The 17,563-nt window shown below is 41.0% G+C and overlaps 1 protein-coding gene across 11 annotated transcripts in view; it reads left to right on the forward strand.

The window, feature by feature from the left end:
* fat3a (FAT atypical cadherin 3a) overlaps positions 1-17,563 on the forward strand; it is a 179,958-nt gene that overhangs the window by 65,473 nt on the left and 96,922 nt on the right. For 10 of the 11 annotated variants that reach the window (XR_013972387.1, XM_080888393.1, XM_080888394.1 and 7 more), the window contains exons 3-4: positions 9,592-9,915; positions 13,519-13,580. Coding sequence is in view for 10 of the 11 variants with exons in the window: in XM_080888393.1 (XP_080744519.1) it covers positions 9,592-9,915; positions 13,519-13,580 (386 nt within the window). In the remaining variant the exon portion in view is untranslated. The remainder of the gene's footprint in view (positions 1-9,591; positions 9,916-13,518; positions 13,581-17,563) is intronic. The other variant, XM_080888391.1, reaches the window with a different exon arrangement.

A 17,563-nucleotide genomic window follows, 5' to 3' on the forward strand; every position in this document is an offset into this window, starting at 1 on the left:
CATGTTCCTCCGCGTAGCTGATGGCCTTCAGTTTAAACTGTGCTTCGTAAGCGTGTCTCTTTGCCATTTTCAGGGTTGTTAAAACAACGATGTCCTGCATAACGCACATACCTGTTCTTTTATACAAGTATGTGCGATTGTCCCGGTATATACGATCAACGCCCACACTTCACCCTTTAACGTTCTCATGGTGTTCTCTACTACGTCCTCCTTACAACACATAGGGCGCACCGCGCTATAGGGCGCGCCGCACTTTTTGAAGAAAATCTAAGACTTTTAAGTGCGCCTTATGGTCGTGAAAATACGGTATGTTGTTGGAGAGAGAAATAACATCGTGGAAGAGACATAAAGTGAGTAAAAAACGTCCTAAATGCATATAGAGTTTATTTAGAACTACAAATTAAATTTATTTTAGCAATTATTGTTTTTTTTTTAATGTCACAATTCCAACCCTGCTCCTTTACCCGGGCTTGGACCGGCAAAAGTGACCTGAAATAGGCACTCTGGTGGAGTTACTTTGTGTGTGTGTTTATAAGTAGTTTTAAACCTTGTGATCCACAAAACAGCATACGAGTAAAAGAAGAACTGACTGCGTTACAGCACCCACTGCTTGTTGAGAGTAAAAGCGATACGCGCTTTCACGTCTTTTTTTAGCGACTTTTTTTCTAAAAAAAGTCGCTAAGGGGTCTGAAAACTCGCTAAATATAGCGACAAAGTCGCTAAGTTGGCAACACTGGCTTGAACCCATTTGCCACAGCAGATGCCCCCAATTTTAGGTAAGTGAATGTGTTTAATTGTAGGCAGGGACATTACTGGATATTCTTGTGTAATTGCTACTGAATAATTTATGTTATGCTTTGTTATTGCTACAGAAGAATATTTATTTTATTATTTTACATTTACAATTTTTTTTCCTGGGGACCCTGTGACACTCCATTGAAGAGCCGTAGGCTGGATCTCTTAAGATCTCACTGTTGGGTTTGTAAGGCCATGTTACTCCTAAATTTCTATCTTGTTCAAAGAGAAGATATAAAAATATTCTGCAGTAGAACAAAAACGTAACAAAACCATGAATCAACATAAGAACATTACCCGATGCTGCAGAAGTGAAGCAGAGTAATGTTACAGAGACTTTATTAGAGACATGGCTAAGCGTTTTGTAATTTGGCATCATTGTAAAATGTTTATATTTCTTCAGTATTGAACAGCAGAAATGAGGCTTTAGCGACCGACAGCGCTGTACACAATGGTAGACTGGTGTGTAATAAGCAAATGAATAATGCAGAAAACAGAGATTTAAGATGGGGAAACTGTTCTTGAAGTGCATTTTGGTCTGAGAGGGACAAAACCTGTAGCTCAAAATCTGTGTGCTGTCGACTCACTGATGCGTCAGGTCCACACTTTGTGTTTACATTTATCTGGAATCTGTTTACTTGCTCTCATTTACTGTTTTAGCTGTTTGGTGGTTGTTGAAATAGGTTGGTGACCTCCTGGCATTACTGGCAAAATGCATTTATATTTAACAATTGATTCAGGATTTAATGAATCAATATTGCGTTATTCAAGCTAAAATCAGTTTTAACCCTCTCAAGGCAGGCGTTGCCGATTTGCAACAGTTAAAAACTAACAACCTAATTACTCCACATACATATTTTATGAGGTTTTTTTTTTACTCAGAAGTACCACTGCAGGACTTGGTTGTGCATTAGCAACAAAAAGTTTAATTTGAGCCTGAGAGGGTTAATCGGAATATCGATTATTGAAACCCACCCTACTACTCACCTCTATCTATCCGTCTGGACTATCAAACGCACATACATGTAGGCCAACGGGAATATCTGGACCACAGCCAATTAAAGAGGTCCCACCCCTGACTATCTCTGATTGGTTTAGACCACGATTTGGGCATAATGTATGTTTGTTTGTTGTTGAGCACACGGACTTTCAGACTTGTGGGCACTTTTTAAAAAAATTTTTTTTACTCAAACGGCTGGTCGCACTGGTGCAACCTAGGATTTTTTTTTAGTTGCACCATTGAGAAATTAGGTCACATTTGCAACTCAATTGGTCACACTGTAGAGCCCTGATAAGAAATCAAAAGTACAAAATAAACTCAAAATGCTGGGTCACAAACCCAGCCCCCTGAAATGTTATCCGCTTAAGCCTAATCTAAAAAGTGGAGACGATGTCTGTCTTTCAAATTCAAACTGGGAACTGGTTCTACTGAAGAGGGCCTTGAAAGCTGAAGGCTATGCCACACATTCAAACTGCTACAGCACAGTTCTTTTAATTTCAGTTGTAGCAAAATATTCTGAACTGCTCTTTGAGCATTTTTGGAGGAATAGGATTTAGTAATAAATTGAAAAAAATTGCTTAAGTTGTTGAATGTAGAAAGGTCGATATGAGAGAAAACCTTAAGTAAATTTCAGCAGTTATGAAATTTGCGCCACTTTATGACACGTGTGCGATGGATTTGAATATTCATCAAGTCATTACTAGGTAAAGCTTAAGGACTGCTTGGCTTAATGGGGCTCTAACTCTTTGTCAGGCTGGCTAAAGTGCTGTTACTGTAATTCAAAAAATTAAACATTATCTAAATATGATCACTCAAAAATAGTGTTTTTAGGGAGTACTGTTAAATGTCCATTTCCTAAGACATATATCAGGACAGTTCCAGAGTTTGTTAAAATAGAATGCGATCATTTACGATCCGGGATTAATATTACTGACTTACCCAACTTGACACTGGAGACGCTTGGATAAGTGCAAATTCTATTTTATTCACACACTTTGGCTGAAAATAACACAGCTTAAAACTCACTGCTCCTCTGCTCTGTTTTCATACATCCAGCTCAGTACTCTCCTTCTCCCAACATGCTACTGTTTTTAGAGACAGCAGAGGCATGATTAAATATCTACCCACAGCTGCGTCAAGCAGACTCCCCTACCAGTGCCTCTGAACCCACTGCACCACCCCTCCACTGCGGTTGAGCCTTATATATTGATGTTAAAATAACCCACTATATAACTTTTTTTCTGAACTGAGGACTAGATCAGATAAAAAGTCAGGGGAGAAGTAAAACTGAACACGCTGACATCACACATGGACATGAACCTTCAAAGTAAAAAAGGAAATAACTGTCATGAAATGCTGTGTGGCAGGCAGGAGATGAGGACTCAAAGTGCAGGACTCAGACTCAGGGGATGAACTCAAAATCACAGCTTTATTTGCTGGTCACAGAAAAACGAGCATACAAAGTAAACTAAGCTAAACTGGGAAACAATGAGCTAAAACTCACAGGGAGATCCACACAGCATGAGGGACGACGCGACACAGACTCAGAGAAACACAGGGTTTAAATACACTGGGAAGCAACGAGGGGAATGAGACACAGAAGGAGAGCACAGCTGGGGGAAATAAGAACTGACAAGACAAGGAAGCGTAAACTGAACACATTCACATAAGACACGGACCTTCAATGTAAAACAGGAAGTATGACACAGAGACGCGAACTAGACTAGGGGAGACAGAGCAACTAAGAACACAGACAACACCAACAACAAAGAGACACAGAGGGCAGCTACTAAATACTCAGAGAACTAAACAGAATACAAGAAAACCAAACTAAGACACTACACTAAAGAATAAGCTGGGACAACAAAGAGAACTAAGAACATAATACAAAAAACTCAGAGGCACAAGAAACTCAAAACACTGGGTCACAGACCCAGGACCGTGACAATAACAACACAAAGACGCAGACAAGACTCTAAACTACACCTGCAGGAAAAACGAGGACACCAAAACAAAACCTAAGAACTAAACCCTTAACTAAACTGAAACATAGAATTCTAATAATAGTCAAGGAAGAACAAGAATCAGAATATAATACAAAATACAAAATCAAACCAAAACATGACAACTCAAAATACTGGGTCAAACTGACCCAGAACCGTGACACATCAAGTATTTCGAGATGTACAGCTCTGCAACACATACAAGTGAAGAGAAGACCATACTTCTTCAGTTCCTTTCTTGCATCCTTCACATAGAACAGTCCAAAGCAATCCATGCCACAATATGTGAATGGAGGGGTAATTTCCATTCTGTCCTCTGGCAAATCTGCCATTTTTGGATCTTGTGTGTTCCTTCTATACTTCCTGCATGTGACACACTTAAAGATATGTGAGGCAACTGCACTGCTGCATCCAATGACCCATATCCCATTAGATCGCAATTCATTTACAGTCATACCTCTTCCTTGATGCTGTACTTTCTCATGATAATGCTTGATCAATAAAGAAGACACGTGACTTGTTTTTGGCAGAATGGCAGGATGTTTAACACGTGGATGAAGATCACTTTTTGTTAAGCGGCCGCCTAATCTCAGCACACCCTGCTCATCCAAAAATTGACTTAATTTGCATAGCTAGTTTGCTTTGTCTTTGGATTTTACGTCCTTGCATTGCTGTAAATTCTTGATTTCACTGCTGAATGCTTCTCTTTGGACCAATCTGATTATGAAAAGTTCAGCTTGTTGTCTTTCCTCAACACTTGTACTTCCATTGAGTTTGGGACCAAGACCCTTGACTTGCTTAGCATGACGTTTAAGACAAGCAATAGCCTTAACAGCTCTTTTCCAGTCAGAAAACTTAGTCAGGCGGTCCAACAATGTTCTATTTAACCTTGCACCTGGTGTTGAACATCTGAGCCCTTCGAAGTTCTGGATCATTGTCACTAACCTCTCCCACCTGAGCATCTCTGGTGGGTAGCTCCTTTTCCCACAGAAAGTCTGGGCCAGTGAACCAATTTGAAGCAACGAGCTGATCTGCCGATAACCCTCCCGAAGCATGGTCCGCCGGATTGTCTTCGGATTGCACATGATACCATTGGTTGAGTTGAGTGTTTCTTGACAGTTACTCTGAACTGAAAGTCATCAGAGGATACGCACCATTGCACACCCAGTGCTCTTTCTAGGAGCGGCTCCCCTAAATCTATGTCCAGCTCTTTGACAATGTCAGCACACTGTTCCTTTGGTATTGACTCCAATACCTTCTTGCTGTTGGGAATGAACTTGTGTAGTCTAAGCTTGCCTGCACTGCAGAACTCTCTCGCTTCCTTAATCAGCTCGATTGCCTCAGCATCAGACCTTACACTCACCAGTCCATCATCAACATAAAAATTTCTTCAGATGAACTTGACAGTGCTTTGGCTAAATCGATCCTGACCTTCTGTGGCTAGATGTTTAAGTCCAAAATTGGCACAGCCAGGTGAGGAAGCTGCTCTAAACAAATGGACTTTCATCCAAAAAACTGATGGCAGAGACTCGAGATCACCATTCTCCCACCATAAGAACCTCAAGTAGTCTTGGTCTTCAGACTTTACATGGAATTGATGGAACATTCATTCCACATCACACATAATAGCGACTGGGCCCTTTCGAAATCTACAAAGAACTCCCACCAAGGTGTTTGTGAGCTCTGGCCCTGTAAGAAGGTGGTCATTCAATGATATATCTTGAAATCTTGCCGAGCAATCGAAGACCACTCGCAGTTTCTCTGGCTTTTGAGGGTGGTATACACCATGGTGGGGAATACAGTGGGGCAAAAAAAGTATTTAGTCAGCCACCGATTGTGCAAGTTCCCCCACCTAAAATGATGACAGAGGTCAGTAATTTGCACCAGAGGTACACTTCAACTGTGAGAGACAGAATGTGAAAAAAAAAATCCATGAATCCACATGGTAGGATTTGTAAAGAATTTATTCGTAAATCAGGGTGGAAAATAAGTATTTGGTCAATAACAAAAATACAACTCAATACTTTGTAACATAACCTTTGTTGGCAATAACAGAGGTCAAACGTTTACTATAGGTCTTTACCAGGTTTGCACACACAGTAGCTGGTATTTTGGCCCATTCCTCCATGCAGATCTTCTCGAGAGCAGTGATGTTTTGGGGCTGTCGCCGAGCAACACGGACTTTCAACTCCCGCCACAGATTTTCTATGGGGTTGAGGTCTGGAGACTGGCTAGGCCACTCCAGGACTTTCAAATGCTTCTTACGGAGCCACTCCTTTGTTGCCCGGGCGGTGTGTTTTGGATCATTGTCATGTTGGAAGACCCAGCCTCGTTTCATCTTCAAAGTTCTCACTGATGGAAGGAGGTTTTGGCTCAAAATCTCACGATACATGGCCCCATTCATTCTGTCCTTAACACGGATCAGTCGTCCTGTCCCCTTGGCAGAAAAACAGCCCCATAGCATGATGTTTCCACCCCCATGCTTCACAGTAGGTACGGTGTTCTTGGGATGCAACTCAGTATTCTTCTTCCTCCAAACACGACGAGTTGAGTTTATACCAAAGAGTTCTACTTTGGTTTCATCTGACCACATGACATTCTCCCAATCCTCTGCTGTATCATCCATGTGCTCTCTGGCAAACTTCAGACGGGCCTGGACATGCACTGGCTTCAGCAGCGGAACACGTCTGGCACTGCGGGATTTGATTCCCTGCAGTTGTAGTGTGTTACTGATGGTGACCTTTGTTACTTTGGTCCCAGCTCTCTGCAGGTCATTCACCAGGTCCCCCCGTGTGGTTCTGGGATCTTTGCTCACCATTCTCATTATCATTTTGACCTTGATCTCACCTTGGGTCAACACACCTGAACCACATGATTAGTTCGTTACCAGGCCTCTGGAGAACTGCAGGAGCTAATTTAGCCATTTAAATCAACTGTGTTGGTTGAAGGACATATCTAAAACCTGCAGGGACACCGGCCCTCGAGGCCTGGAGTTGCCCACCCCTGCTCTAGCTGATACTGCGTGGCTTTTTGGTTCCATCTGTTGCTTAACCAGTCAGGCAACTTGGCTGTCAGTTTTTGATTTTCAATGCCATCATCAAGAATACGCAGACTCTCATTGTGAGCCATGGCACATTCACAACTGTGTAAAAAGTCCACAAATTTCCTTACGTCAGCGCTCTCTCTTCACGCTGTTTTTGGCCAGTCATGTAATTTGTCTCGGCAGGCTTTTGGCAATCATAAAAGGCTGGCTGTATCGCTCATTGAGCAGTTCCCATGCAGCATCATATGCAGTATCTGAACCAATCAGAAAATAACCGTCTAATGCCTCTCTAGCCACTCCTCCAACAGATTTCTGAAGGAAGAATATTTTCTCTGAGCTTGGAATGTTTTTCTTTTCAATTAGAGCTTGGAAGGATGACTTCCAATTAGAGCTGGGCGATATGAGATTTTTTCATATCACGATATGTTTTTTTCATTTCAGGCGATAACGATATCTATCATGATATGAGCCAAATAACTATATTTGTAAGATTTAAATGTGCCGTTGCTCACAAGTAAAATGTGAAATAATCAGCAGCTTGTTTTTAAATATTTATTTCCCATAATAAGTTCAACAGGGTAGATGTACTTAAGGAACATGAGACTTTTTCAGATAAATAAAGGCAAATATTGCAAACTACACAAAAGGCAGCCGCTAAAGCGTTTAAGTTTCAAAATAGAACAAACGAAACAGACTAAATTGTCAATTCCACTTAGAAACAAAATATTAATTCTAAAAATAAATCTTAGTTTGTTTTACAGAAGAACAGACAAAACTGACTAACTTTTGTCAATATCAAATAAACTGAGAACTAAAAGGAAATTCTCAATCTCTCCTTGTTGTGTAGCTGAGCTTTTCAAACAGTTTTAACAGTTACTTTAGTCTGACAAAAGCCGAATTAGCGCTTCCAGTCAGAGACTGAGGCTACGTCCACACGTACACGGGTATTTTTGAAAACTGAGATTTTCCGTTTTCGTTTTAAAAAATAATCCCGTCCACACATAAAGGCAGAAATGAAGGAAAACGCTGCTATGAACATGCCAAAGCAGCAGGTGGCGATATATTCCTAACCGTGCAGAAATGTTGGCCAATCAGAAGTCTAGAAGCCTCGGTGGGAAAAAGTAAACAAGGCTGGGGCATAGAAGCAGAACCGAGTCGTATGTGTGGAGGGACAGTAACTGTGTGTATATGTAAGCATTTAAACACTGCAGAGAGTAGAATTAACAGTATTGTAGAAATTCATTTCACCGAAACAATAACGTGGCGCACAGTGTGACGCATGCACCAGTTTATTGTATTTCCAGACTTGCTTTCGGCACAATTTACAGTGCACGCTACTCTGTTTTTTGTCAGACTTGAAATAGCCGAAATACCTTCACACTACGGGACTTCTATGGCTCTTCCGTTCGACAATCTCTCCGGCATTGGAACCATCATCTGTTTTCTCTTCGGTCACGCTCGGTTGATTTTTCTAGTCGGCACACTCATTTCCTCCATTACGCGCTGGCTCCATTACCCGCTGGCTGCTTCCCAAACAAACACACGTGCGGCTTGGCACTTGTGCTGCACGTAACAAGTCACGCGACGTGACGCTGCGGCTGTGATTGGTTCGGCTCTGCGCTACTTAATTTGGATTGGCTGACCTTTTTTTTTTTTTTTTTTTTTTTTTTTAAAGAGGACAAGAGCGGCGAGGTCTATCGCGATAGCTTAATTTCTCTATCGAGTAAAAGTTATATCGCGATACATATCGTTATCGTTCTATCGCCCAGCTCTACTTCCAATGATTAAACTTGAGTGGATCACCACTAAAAACTGTGGGCTCTGGAATAGGTAGCCTATTTGCTGATATAATAATAATGGATTGGATTTATATAGCGCTTTTCAAGGCACCCAAAGCGCTTTACAATACCATTATTCATTCACTCTCACATTCATACACTGGTGGAGGCAAGCTACAGTTGTAGCCACAGCTGCCCTGGGGCAGACTGACAGAAGCGAGGCTGCCATATCGCACCATCGGCCCCTCTGGCCAACACCAGTACGCAAGTAGGGTAAAGTGTCTTGCCCAAGGACAGAACGACCAGGACAGAGAGCCCGGGGATCGACCTGATTGAGTCAGTCAGGCTATACAGACCTATAGGATAAATACTGTTTATAAATACATTCATATTATGATCATTCTCACTGTACTTTATGTATATATTAAAAGGAAAATCTTTGTGTATTTTATTGTATATAGTAACCCATGTGTCCATAGTATAGCATTTTCCGTTTTTTTTTTATTTCCAGGCTATTTTTCTTATTTATTTTTTATTGTTTTCTAATGCATCTCTAATTCACCTTTTCTTGTTGTCCCTTGCGCTGCTGTAACAAGTGAATTTCCCCAGTGTGGGATTAAATAAAGTCTATGTCTAACATAAATACAGAGACATGGAAACATGGATTGTATTACTCTGATGGATGTATCAGAGCAACTTGGGGTTGTCCTCTTGCCCAAGGATTTTTGGCATGCAGACTGGGGCTAACATTGAGCCACCAATCTTCGGATTATTAAATGACCTTCTCTACCTGCTGAACTACAAAATGGAAATGATTCACTGAAATTTCTATTCTTGTTTAAAATAGAACTAGCCAGTTGTACAGCTACAGTGTAAAACAGCTTTGGCATTACTTGAATAGGTGGCATTTCTTTTTTTGATACTTTTGTAGTAAGCTCTTGCTCTTGTTCTTTTTGTCTTTTCCCCTATTAGGCGTGATCTACACCACTGATATGTTGGACCGAGAGAGCAAGGACTCCTATTGGCTAACAGTTTATGCCACCGACCACGGTGTGGTTCCTCAGTTCACCAGTATTGACGTATTTATCCAGGTGGAGGATGTTAATGACAACGCCCCGTTGACTTCTGAACCTCTGTACCGAACCTCAGTGCCTGAGAATTCTCCACGTGATGTTTCTGTAATCCAGATCGAGGCTCAAGATCCTGATGCCACACTCTCCACTACTGCTGAGAGGCTCAACTACCGCATTATTAGTGGAAACCCACAGAATTTCTTCACCGTCAATACCCGCACTGGTGAGAAAGCATGTGTGCATCTTTCATCAAAAAGGTAGTGCTATATGTTAACATAAGCAAATTTAATTAGAAACCAGGAGTTGTAATTATAGGTTTAGGTTATAGGTTATTTTTTTCACTAATGAATTATCTTTCTTTTGTCTGCTGTGCATAACAAGTAGCAGTAACACTTACAGCTTGGTAATAAAGTGATAATAGCAGGGTAACAAGGCAGAAACAAGAACCTAATAATATGGTAATTTCTAAGTTATTACCACTAAATTACAAAGCAGTAACCAATTACTGCGACAAAATGTTTCTCCCACTCAAAACGCTATGTCCAGATGAACAGAATCAACCTTTAGGGATTTACTTAGCTGGATAATTGAGCATGCATCAAGACATCCAAGTAATTTAATCCTAACAACAACGGTTACAATTGAGTAGAAGTATACTGAAATTCATGTAATTGGATAATAGACCCCCAAAACTGGGGGTAATAATGTGGAAATAAAAACATCCCCATGAGGCAAAACCAATTAGTAGTAGGTCTCTCAAAGTCCACCATCATCTCCACTGTCTTGAGCAGGGTGAGCTCCAGGTATGACATGTTCAGTTTTTTCTTAAGGAAGTACAGGAGAATGTCTATGGTTTAAAATATGTAATTGGCTTCAACAATTGAAATTACAAGTTTACAGCGCTGGACCTCGGTGTGAAATCAGCCACCTGCCTCACATGAAGGATGACCTTCAGATTGGGCTATACAGTTTTACAATAACAAGTATTATTATGACTACTTCCGGAAGCGGCATGGCGGTCCCTCTGTCTCCCTGTGAATCTTCTCCTCTCTCCGTTCACATCTGACCTCGCCCGTATCTGCTCCTTTCCTGGAATAAAACAGAGAAGACGCCTCCCTGCCTATACTTGATTATTAATATTATCCTACTGATTCTATTTATCTATTCTATTTATTCTATTCTGTCTAAGTTTGGGACATTCTGTTCGGACTCCCTTGGCTCAGAAAATATCATCCTGACTGTTAACCAGTTATGTGTAAGCATGTTCTGGACCAGACAGTGGATTCATGGATGTACCTGTCATCCATGAACTTAAAGAGTTTCACAGATTATTCTCCTGAGGAGCATCCATTAGTGTAGAGGGAGAAGAGCAGTGAGGAAAAAACATACCCCTGGGGGAGGCCGGTGCTGATGGTCTTAGTGGGATGTGATGCTTTTTCAGTGCTCACCTGCTACTTGCTTGTAGTCATTTAATCCTTTGGTGGACTTCTTTGAGATCAAGATGACAGTGGAGCATTTGAAGCAGGAGGGGACTTCACACAGCTCCAGAAATCTCTTAAAGATGGAGGCCAGTTGGTTGGCACAGACTTTCAGATAGGAGGGAAACACCATCAGGTCCTGGAGCTTTTCTAGTCTTCTGTCTCTGGAAGAGCAGACACACATCGTCCTCAAGGATCTTTAATGCAGGTCGGGGGTAAGAGGGGAGGGGGATGAGGGCTGCAAGTAGTTTTTTTGTGTAGGCATTAGGTGAGGGTGAGCCGGTGGGAGGTATGAATGATTGTCTTTCAAATCTGCAGTAGAAGGTGTTAAGGTTGTTAGCCATTCGGCTTCTCTTCAGGGTGCTGGGATGCACTCCTGTAGCTGGGGATGTGCTGCAGGCCTCTGAAAACTGGTGTAGGGTTGCTGGCTAAGAAGTTGTTTTTAAGCTTCTCCCTTCAGTTCCTTTTACCCTGATCTTCTTGCTCAGCTCATTTCTGGCCTACTTGTACAGGGCCCAGCCCCTGCTGCTGTAGGTCTCCTCCTTGGTCCTTCTTGGCGCAGCTTCTTCAGAATTGGAGTGAACCATGGTTTGTTATTATTGCATTTGCAAAAGGTCTTAGTCTGCCCACACAAGTCTGCACAAAAACTTATGTATGATGTCAGTATGTTCATTCAAATCGGAAGTTGCAGCTTCAAAAACACTCCAGTCTGTGCAGTCAAGGCAGGATTGTAATTTGTCCCAAGTGCTTGGTCCACTTCTTCATAGTTTTAAGTTAAGTTCTTCATAGTTTTTAAAATAATTAAAAGTATTAGTCATTGTATTGCCATGTAGATATATCATAGACAGATCACTGAAAAATATAGCCATTACAGACGTAGTAATGCTAATGAGAGGAAAGACCAAAGCATAAGCCAAAACAAGTCAAAGCTGGCCGACAGTTTGAATTGACTGATCTAGCCTTCGTTCAAGTCCGCCCTTACTTCCATGTTTTTCCGGTCGCCAGCACCACGGTGTGAAAACTTTAAAATGGACCCAGAAATGTCGCTCCATTTTTTGTACATTTTTAGTTCTCTTGGAGCTAGAAAAACTTTGTCATCGCCGGCATGTTTTGTACCTTAAGCTCATCAGAGACAATCATATGCAGGTAAAATAATTTCCTTTAATCTACACGCATTTAGGAATTACTAGTTTCATGGATAATTTCAGTGCCTGAATGATTGTGCACATTTACTGTTTCATATAAAATGTGTAAACTAAATCTCTTTGAAACTTATAGAAGAACTTTTTCTATTTCTATTTATTTTCTATTATTCATTTGATCCTGTAACTTATTTGTGTGCATAGATAGGCTGTAAAAATGTCACAAAGCTGAAAATATTGTTATTTTTGAGTTCACAAAAAAGCTTAGTTACACAGATAAAGTGTATAAAATTTAAGTCTTTTCACAACTTATTTGTATATTTTACTTAAGCTTAATAATCAGAATAATGCTTTAATCTCTTCAAATGAATGAAATCATACCTTTCTACAAAAACTGTTTATGTTGTTCTCCACCTTTTCCTTAACCAGACCAGACCCTTGTCCTTGTACTGTAGGATTAACCTGAGTGTCCCAGTCCTGGACCGTTTTTTTAACCAGGAGGATCCCAGTCCTGATTTTTGTTGATGTATTATAAATATTCTTGTTTTATTGTTTTTGTTATTTACTTCAAACATATCACCAAAAGGTTAATTCGGAAAAATCAAAATTGACTCTAAAAGTGTATTCCTCTCCCGCATTACCTCCGTCTTCGTCCGCGATTGTTATAAGAAAAATCCTCCTGTGTGACCCGCAATGAATCATGGGATATGGTAGGCTACCAAGGATACACGCAACTCAACCTTCAAATCTGGGGAAAAGTAGGACGCATTTGTTGCCACATTTGGAGGACTCTTCAAATTTGGAAAGCTTTCGTCGCGTCACTGTGACATAATTGCCCAAAATTGTGGCCTACAAATGCTACCCCTGAATTTGGACACAGCATATGACTATATTAGAGAGTTGTTTTGATACAGAAGGAATCAGGGCTAGAAGATAACCCAGGTATCATAATGTAGGCATGAAGGAGACCTGTCTTCTGCTATAATTTGTTTTGACGATCCACATAAGCCTGGAATACCACCAGGCATACCACCCTTTAGAGTTGACCCAAAATGTATAAAGTGACGTTAACGGCATAACTGCATTAACGTGGCAAATCTCAGCACTAATTTTTAAGTTATCTCCAGTGAATTATCAGCAAACAGATTTCACATTTCCTAAATTCTTGTTTGATAGTTTAATTGTTGTCTACTGTTTATTTCTCAGGTCTGATCACCACAACCTCCAGGAAACTGGATCGTGAACAACAAACAGAGCATATTTTAGAGGTAAGGAAAGATTTGTAGCTTTAGAGATTTAGAGATGAATGAAAAATGTTCAGCACCTGCAAGGTGCAAGGCTCCAAGGTGGTTGGTGCCAGTTAGGGTGGTAACCCCCAAAGCAGATGGTGGACAGGGAGCCATCAGGCTGAAAAAAAGTGTCCGTCGGACTTGATTAGCCTGCAGGAATTCAAAATCAGCCAATGGGTGCCAGCAGGCCAAGTGGAACACAGCTTGAGCAGTGGCTGAAGCAAAAATTTGGTTTTGGGAAGAGTTTAGTGAGGCCATGGAACAAGACCGTCAGACTGCCTAGAAGTTAGTGCCAATTTCAACTGAGGCGATGAAAGGCTCTAAGAGTTGTAGAGTTTTCTTAATTGACATGTCTCTACAATGTCACATGAAAATCTCTGTTGATACACTCAGGGTACGTACGGGTGCTTGAAATCCTTGAAAATGCTTGAATTTTAATGTTGTCTTTTCAAGGTTTGAAAAGTGCTTGAATTTCAGATGTGGTGCTTAAAAGTGCTTGAAAGTGTAACTGTATTTCATTCACAATAAATAGCTATCTGATTGAATAATTTTCTTATCAGGTAGAGAAATAAAATGAGTCGCAAAATGTAGAGGCAAAATTTCCCCGCCTGGGCTGCCTTGCCCCTCTGTCTGTTTCAATATATGACCCCGCCCCTCCCTCGGACAGTCGGGGATGAGTGCGCTAACATACCTGTAGGTTGCTGTTTTAATGAGTGTTTGATGGAAAACAACAATGGCGGAGTTTGCGCTCTCCAGTCGCATGATAGGTGAGTGCTAGTAAATAATTTTCCAGCACGTGTACGTTACACATGCTATTTAAAAAAAAAAAAAAAGATTATTATTTTGCTAACTATCAAACTCTCTGGAGAAATGATTGATGCACTGAGTGTGATGCCTTATGGCAGCGCTATTATGGAATATGCTGTGAACTTTGCTAACATTACTTAGCAGTGATATGAGTTAATTTACTCAAGTGAAAGCTTTAAACAACGGTAAAAACGGCATTTTCTAAGGAGAGCGCTAGCAAACACGCTTTGCTTGTGAGTGTGTCAGTTCTACTAGTGAATGTGACAGATGCTGCAAAAAAGCCACCAAAAGCAGATTGAAGTGTAAACCCTGAGTGACACAGCTGCTGTCAGAACCTGCAGGTTTATTCCTGTGCTGTTCTCATCTGTGTTATAGTGGACACAAACTATTTTTTGGAGTTCCATAAGTAGTTTTTGTGCCTTCTTATTTGACGCAGAACACCTGATTTTTCTGTAAATAGTTTGAAATGGTTATATAAAAAACGTCTGAGCCTTGGCTGCATTTTTAGGTAAATAGTACCATATAACTTTGTTGTTTGCAAAACTTGTGCATATTTTTAAAAATGTACAATTTCTATTTGGTAAATGGTAAATGGCCTGTATTTGTATAGCGCTTTTCTAGTCCCTAAGGACCCCAAAGCGCTTTACACAACCTGTCATCCACCCATTCACACACTGGTGATGGCAAGCTACAATGTAGCCACAGCCACCCTGGGGCGCACTGACAGAGGCGAGGCTGCCGGACACTGGCGCCACCGGGCCCTCTGACCACCACCAGTAGGCAACGGGTGAAGTGTCTTGCCCAAGGACACAACGACCGAGACTGTTCAAGCCGGGGCTCGAACCGGCAACCTTCCGATTACAAGGCGAACTCCCAACTCTTGAGCCACGATCGCCCCATTTGCATTTCAAGTCATGAAAATGATCTGTTAAACATGCTTGTGGTTTTTACAGGCAAAAATATCACTTTCTACTTGTATTTTAAATTTTGTCTGAATTTAGATAAATTGTGCTGATACAGTATGTGAAAATGAGAAAATAACAGATTGGCAAGATAAAAGTTTTTAAAGGTGAAATATAGAGGCCAAATCAAAAGTAGTCAAAAACAGCCAATTATATCCTGGACCCCAGGTTTTTGGAGTATTTGAAATAATGGTAATATGACTGATCCATATGGTCACAAAGAATAGCCTCTTGTTTCTGTGCTACCAAAGTTCCCCGGCTTTCATTCAAAATGTGTTTATCGTCAGCACCGACACATTAAACTACTTAAACATTATGAATGTCTTCAAGCTCACACCGAGGCCTGTGGGGCACTATCAGCCACTGAGACAGTACACACATTTATATGTGCATTTGTATATGAATATTTCATACTGTAAGGCTGCCTGTTTATTTAAGGGAGATGAACAAAATACATTGGAATTGTACATAATAATATCACAGATGATAAATTCAATAGATTTTAAGTAGATACTTGTGCATTCTTAAAGTCTTATATGTTGAATTGAACTATGTGATCTGTTCAAAGCCTCCCAGTCAGTGCTGCTCTCCATGCCTGTCTGACTGTACATGATGTTTAAAGGTGACGTTTAGGACTTCAACAATAATACAGACAGCAATGTAGTTAGCAATAGAACAGTTTTATTGGGAATTAACTTAAAACAAACATCTGTCTCCTATTTTTTGTCACACAGGAAGGAAGCATCAATTTCTGACGAGAAGACTTATTTATTTCTTTTTTTTGTGGGGGGGGGGTTCAACAGGAGAAGAATATCTCTAACAAGTTGATTTGTTCACATTGTCACATCTTAATTTTTAAGTGAAATGTGCATTTTGAGTTTATACATTATGTATATAAGGCGACGTTTCCTTTTGCAGTATTTTTGTGTGGTTTGTTTTTCTATTTCTTAACAAAAGGTGAGCAAAGGTGTTTAAGTTCACCTAGGATGATTTGTCCTAATTTTCACATGGTCTTACTGAGGGGATGCAAATTGAAACATGCATTCTTTCTTTTGGGGGGGGGCATGTGCTGGAAAAGCTTGAAAAGGGACCTTGAAAGTGCTTTAAAAGTGCTTGAATTTGACCCTAAAAAAGGCGTATGAACCCTGTACACTATATTGGCAGACCGGTTTGGTGGTTCCCATCTTTAAGGAAGAGGACCGGCGAGTGTGCTCCAACTATGGCGAGGTCACACTCCTCAGTCTTCCCAGGAAAGCCTTACCAGGGGCTGGAAAGGATAGTCCGTCTGTTAGTTGAACCTTGGATACAGGAGGAAAAATGTGTTTTTTGTCCTGGTTACAGAACACTGGACCAGCTTTTTACCAGCTTGAGGATATCTGAGGGTGTGTGGGAGCTTGCCCAACCAGTCTACCTGTGTTTTGTGGACTTGGAGAAGGCTTTCTACCTCAGAACATTATTTGGGAGGTGCCTGTGGAGTATGGGGTCTCTGGCCTGTTGCTGTGGGGCATTCGGATCTTATTTAACCAAGAGCTAGATTTGCATTGATGGCAATAAGTCAGACTTGTTTCCAGTGGGTGTTGGACTCCAGCTTGCACTGAAGTGGTTCATAGCTGAGTGTGACGCGGTGGGAATGAGAATAAGCACCTCTAAGTCTGAGGCCAAGGTCTTTAGCTGGAAAAGGGTAGAGTGCCCACTCCAGGTAAGGGATGAGTTGCTGCCCCAAGTGGAGGAATTTAAGTATCTCGGGGTCTTGTTTACAAGTGAGGGGAGAGGGGAGCAGGAAATCAACAGACTGATTGAGGCTGTGGCTGGAGTGATGCAGATGCTATACTGGTCTGTAGTGGTAAAGAGAGAGCTGAAAGTACGAGGCCAATCCCAAAAGTAAGAGCCCCAATTTTTTTAGAAATACAAAAAACTGTTTATTTCCCATAATATTTACATAATTTTAAAGCTTGAAGACTTATCTATTTGTCTACATAATCGCCATTTCAGTTGATGAATTTTTGTAGAGGCTGTGGCAGTTTTACAATGCCCATGTCATGCCTGCTCACTGCTGCAGAATTGCCTTCTGAACAAATGTTCTTTCAACTTTGGGAACAGATGGTAGTCACTGGGTGCGAAGTCCGAACTGTAGGGTGGGTGGGTGATGAAGTTTTGCAGGAGAGCGACAGTTTGACGGGTGACCTGTGGACA

This window comes from Rhamphochromis sp. 'chilingali' (assembly GCF_963969265.1).
Source record: "Rhamphochromis sp. 'chilingali' genome assembly, chromosome: 8".
Taxonomy (NCBI): domain Eukaryota; kingdom Metazoa; phylum Chordata; class Actinopteri; order Cichliformes; family Cichlidae; genus Rhamphochromis; species Rhamphochromis sp. 'chilingali'.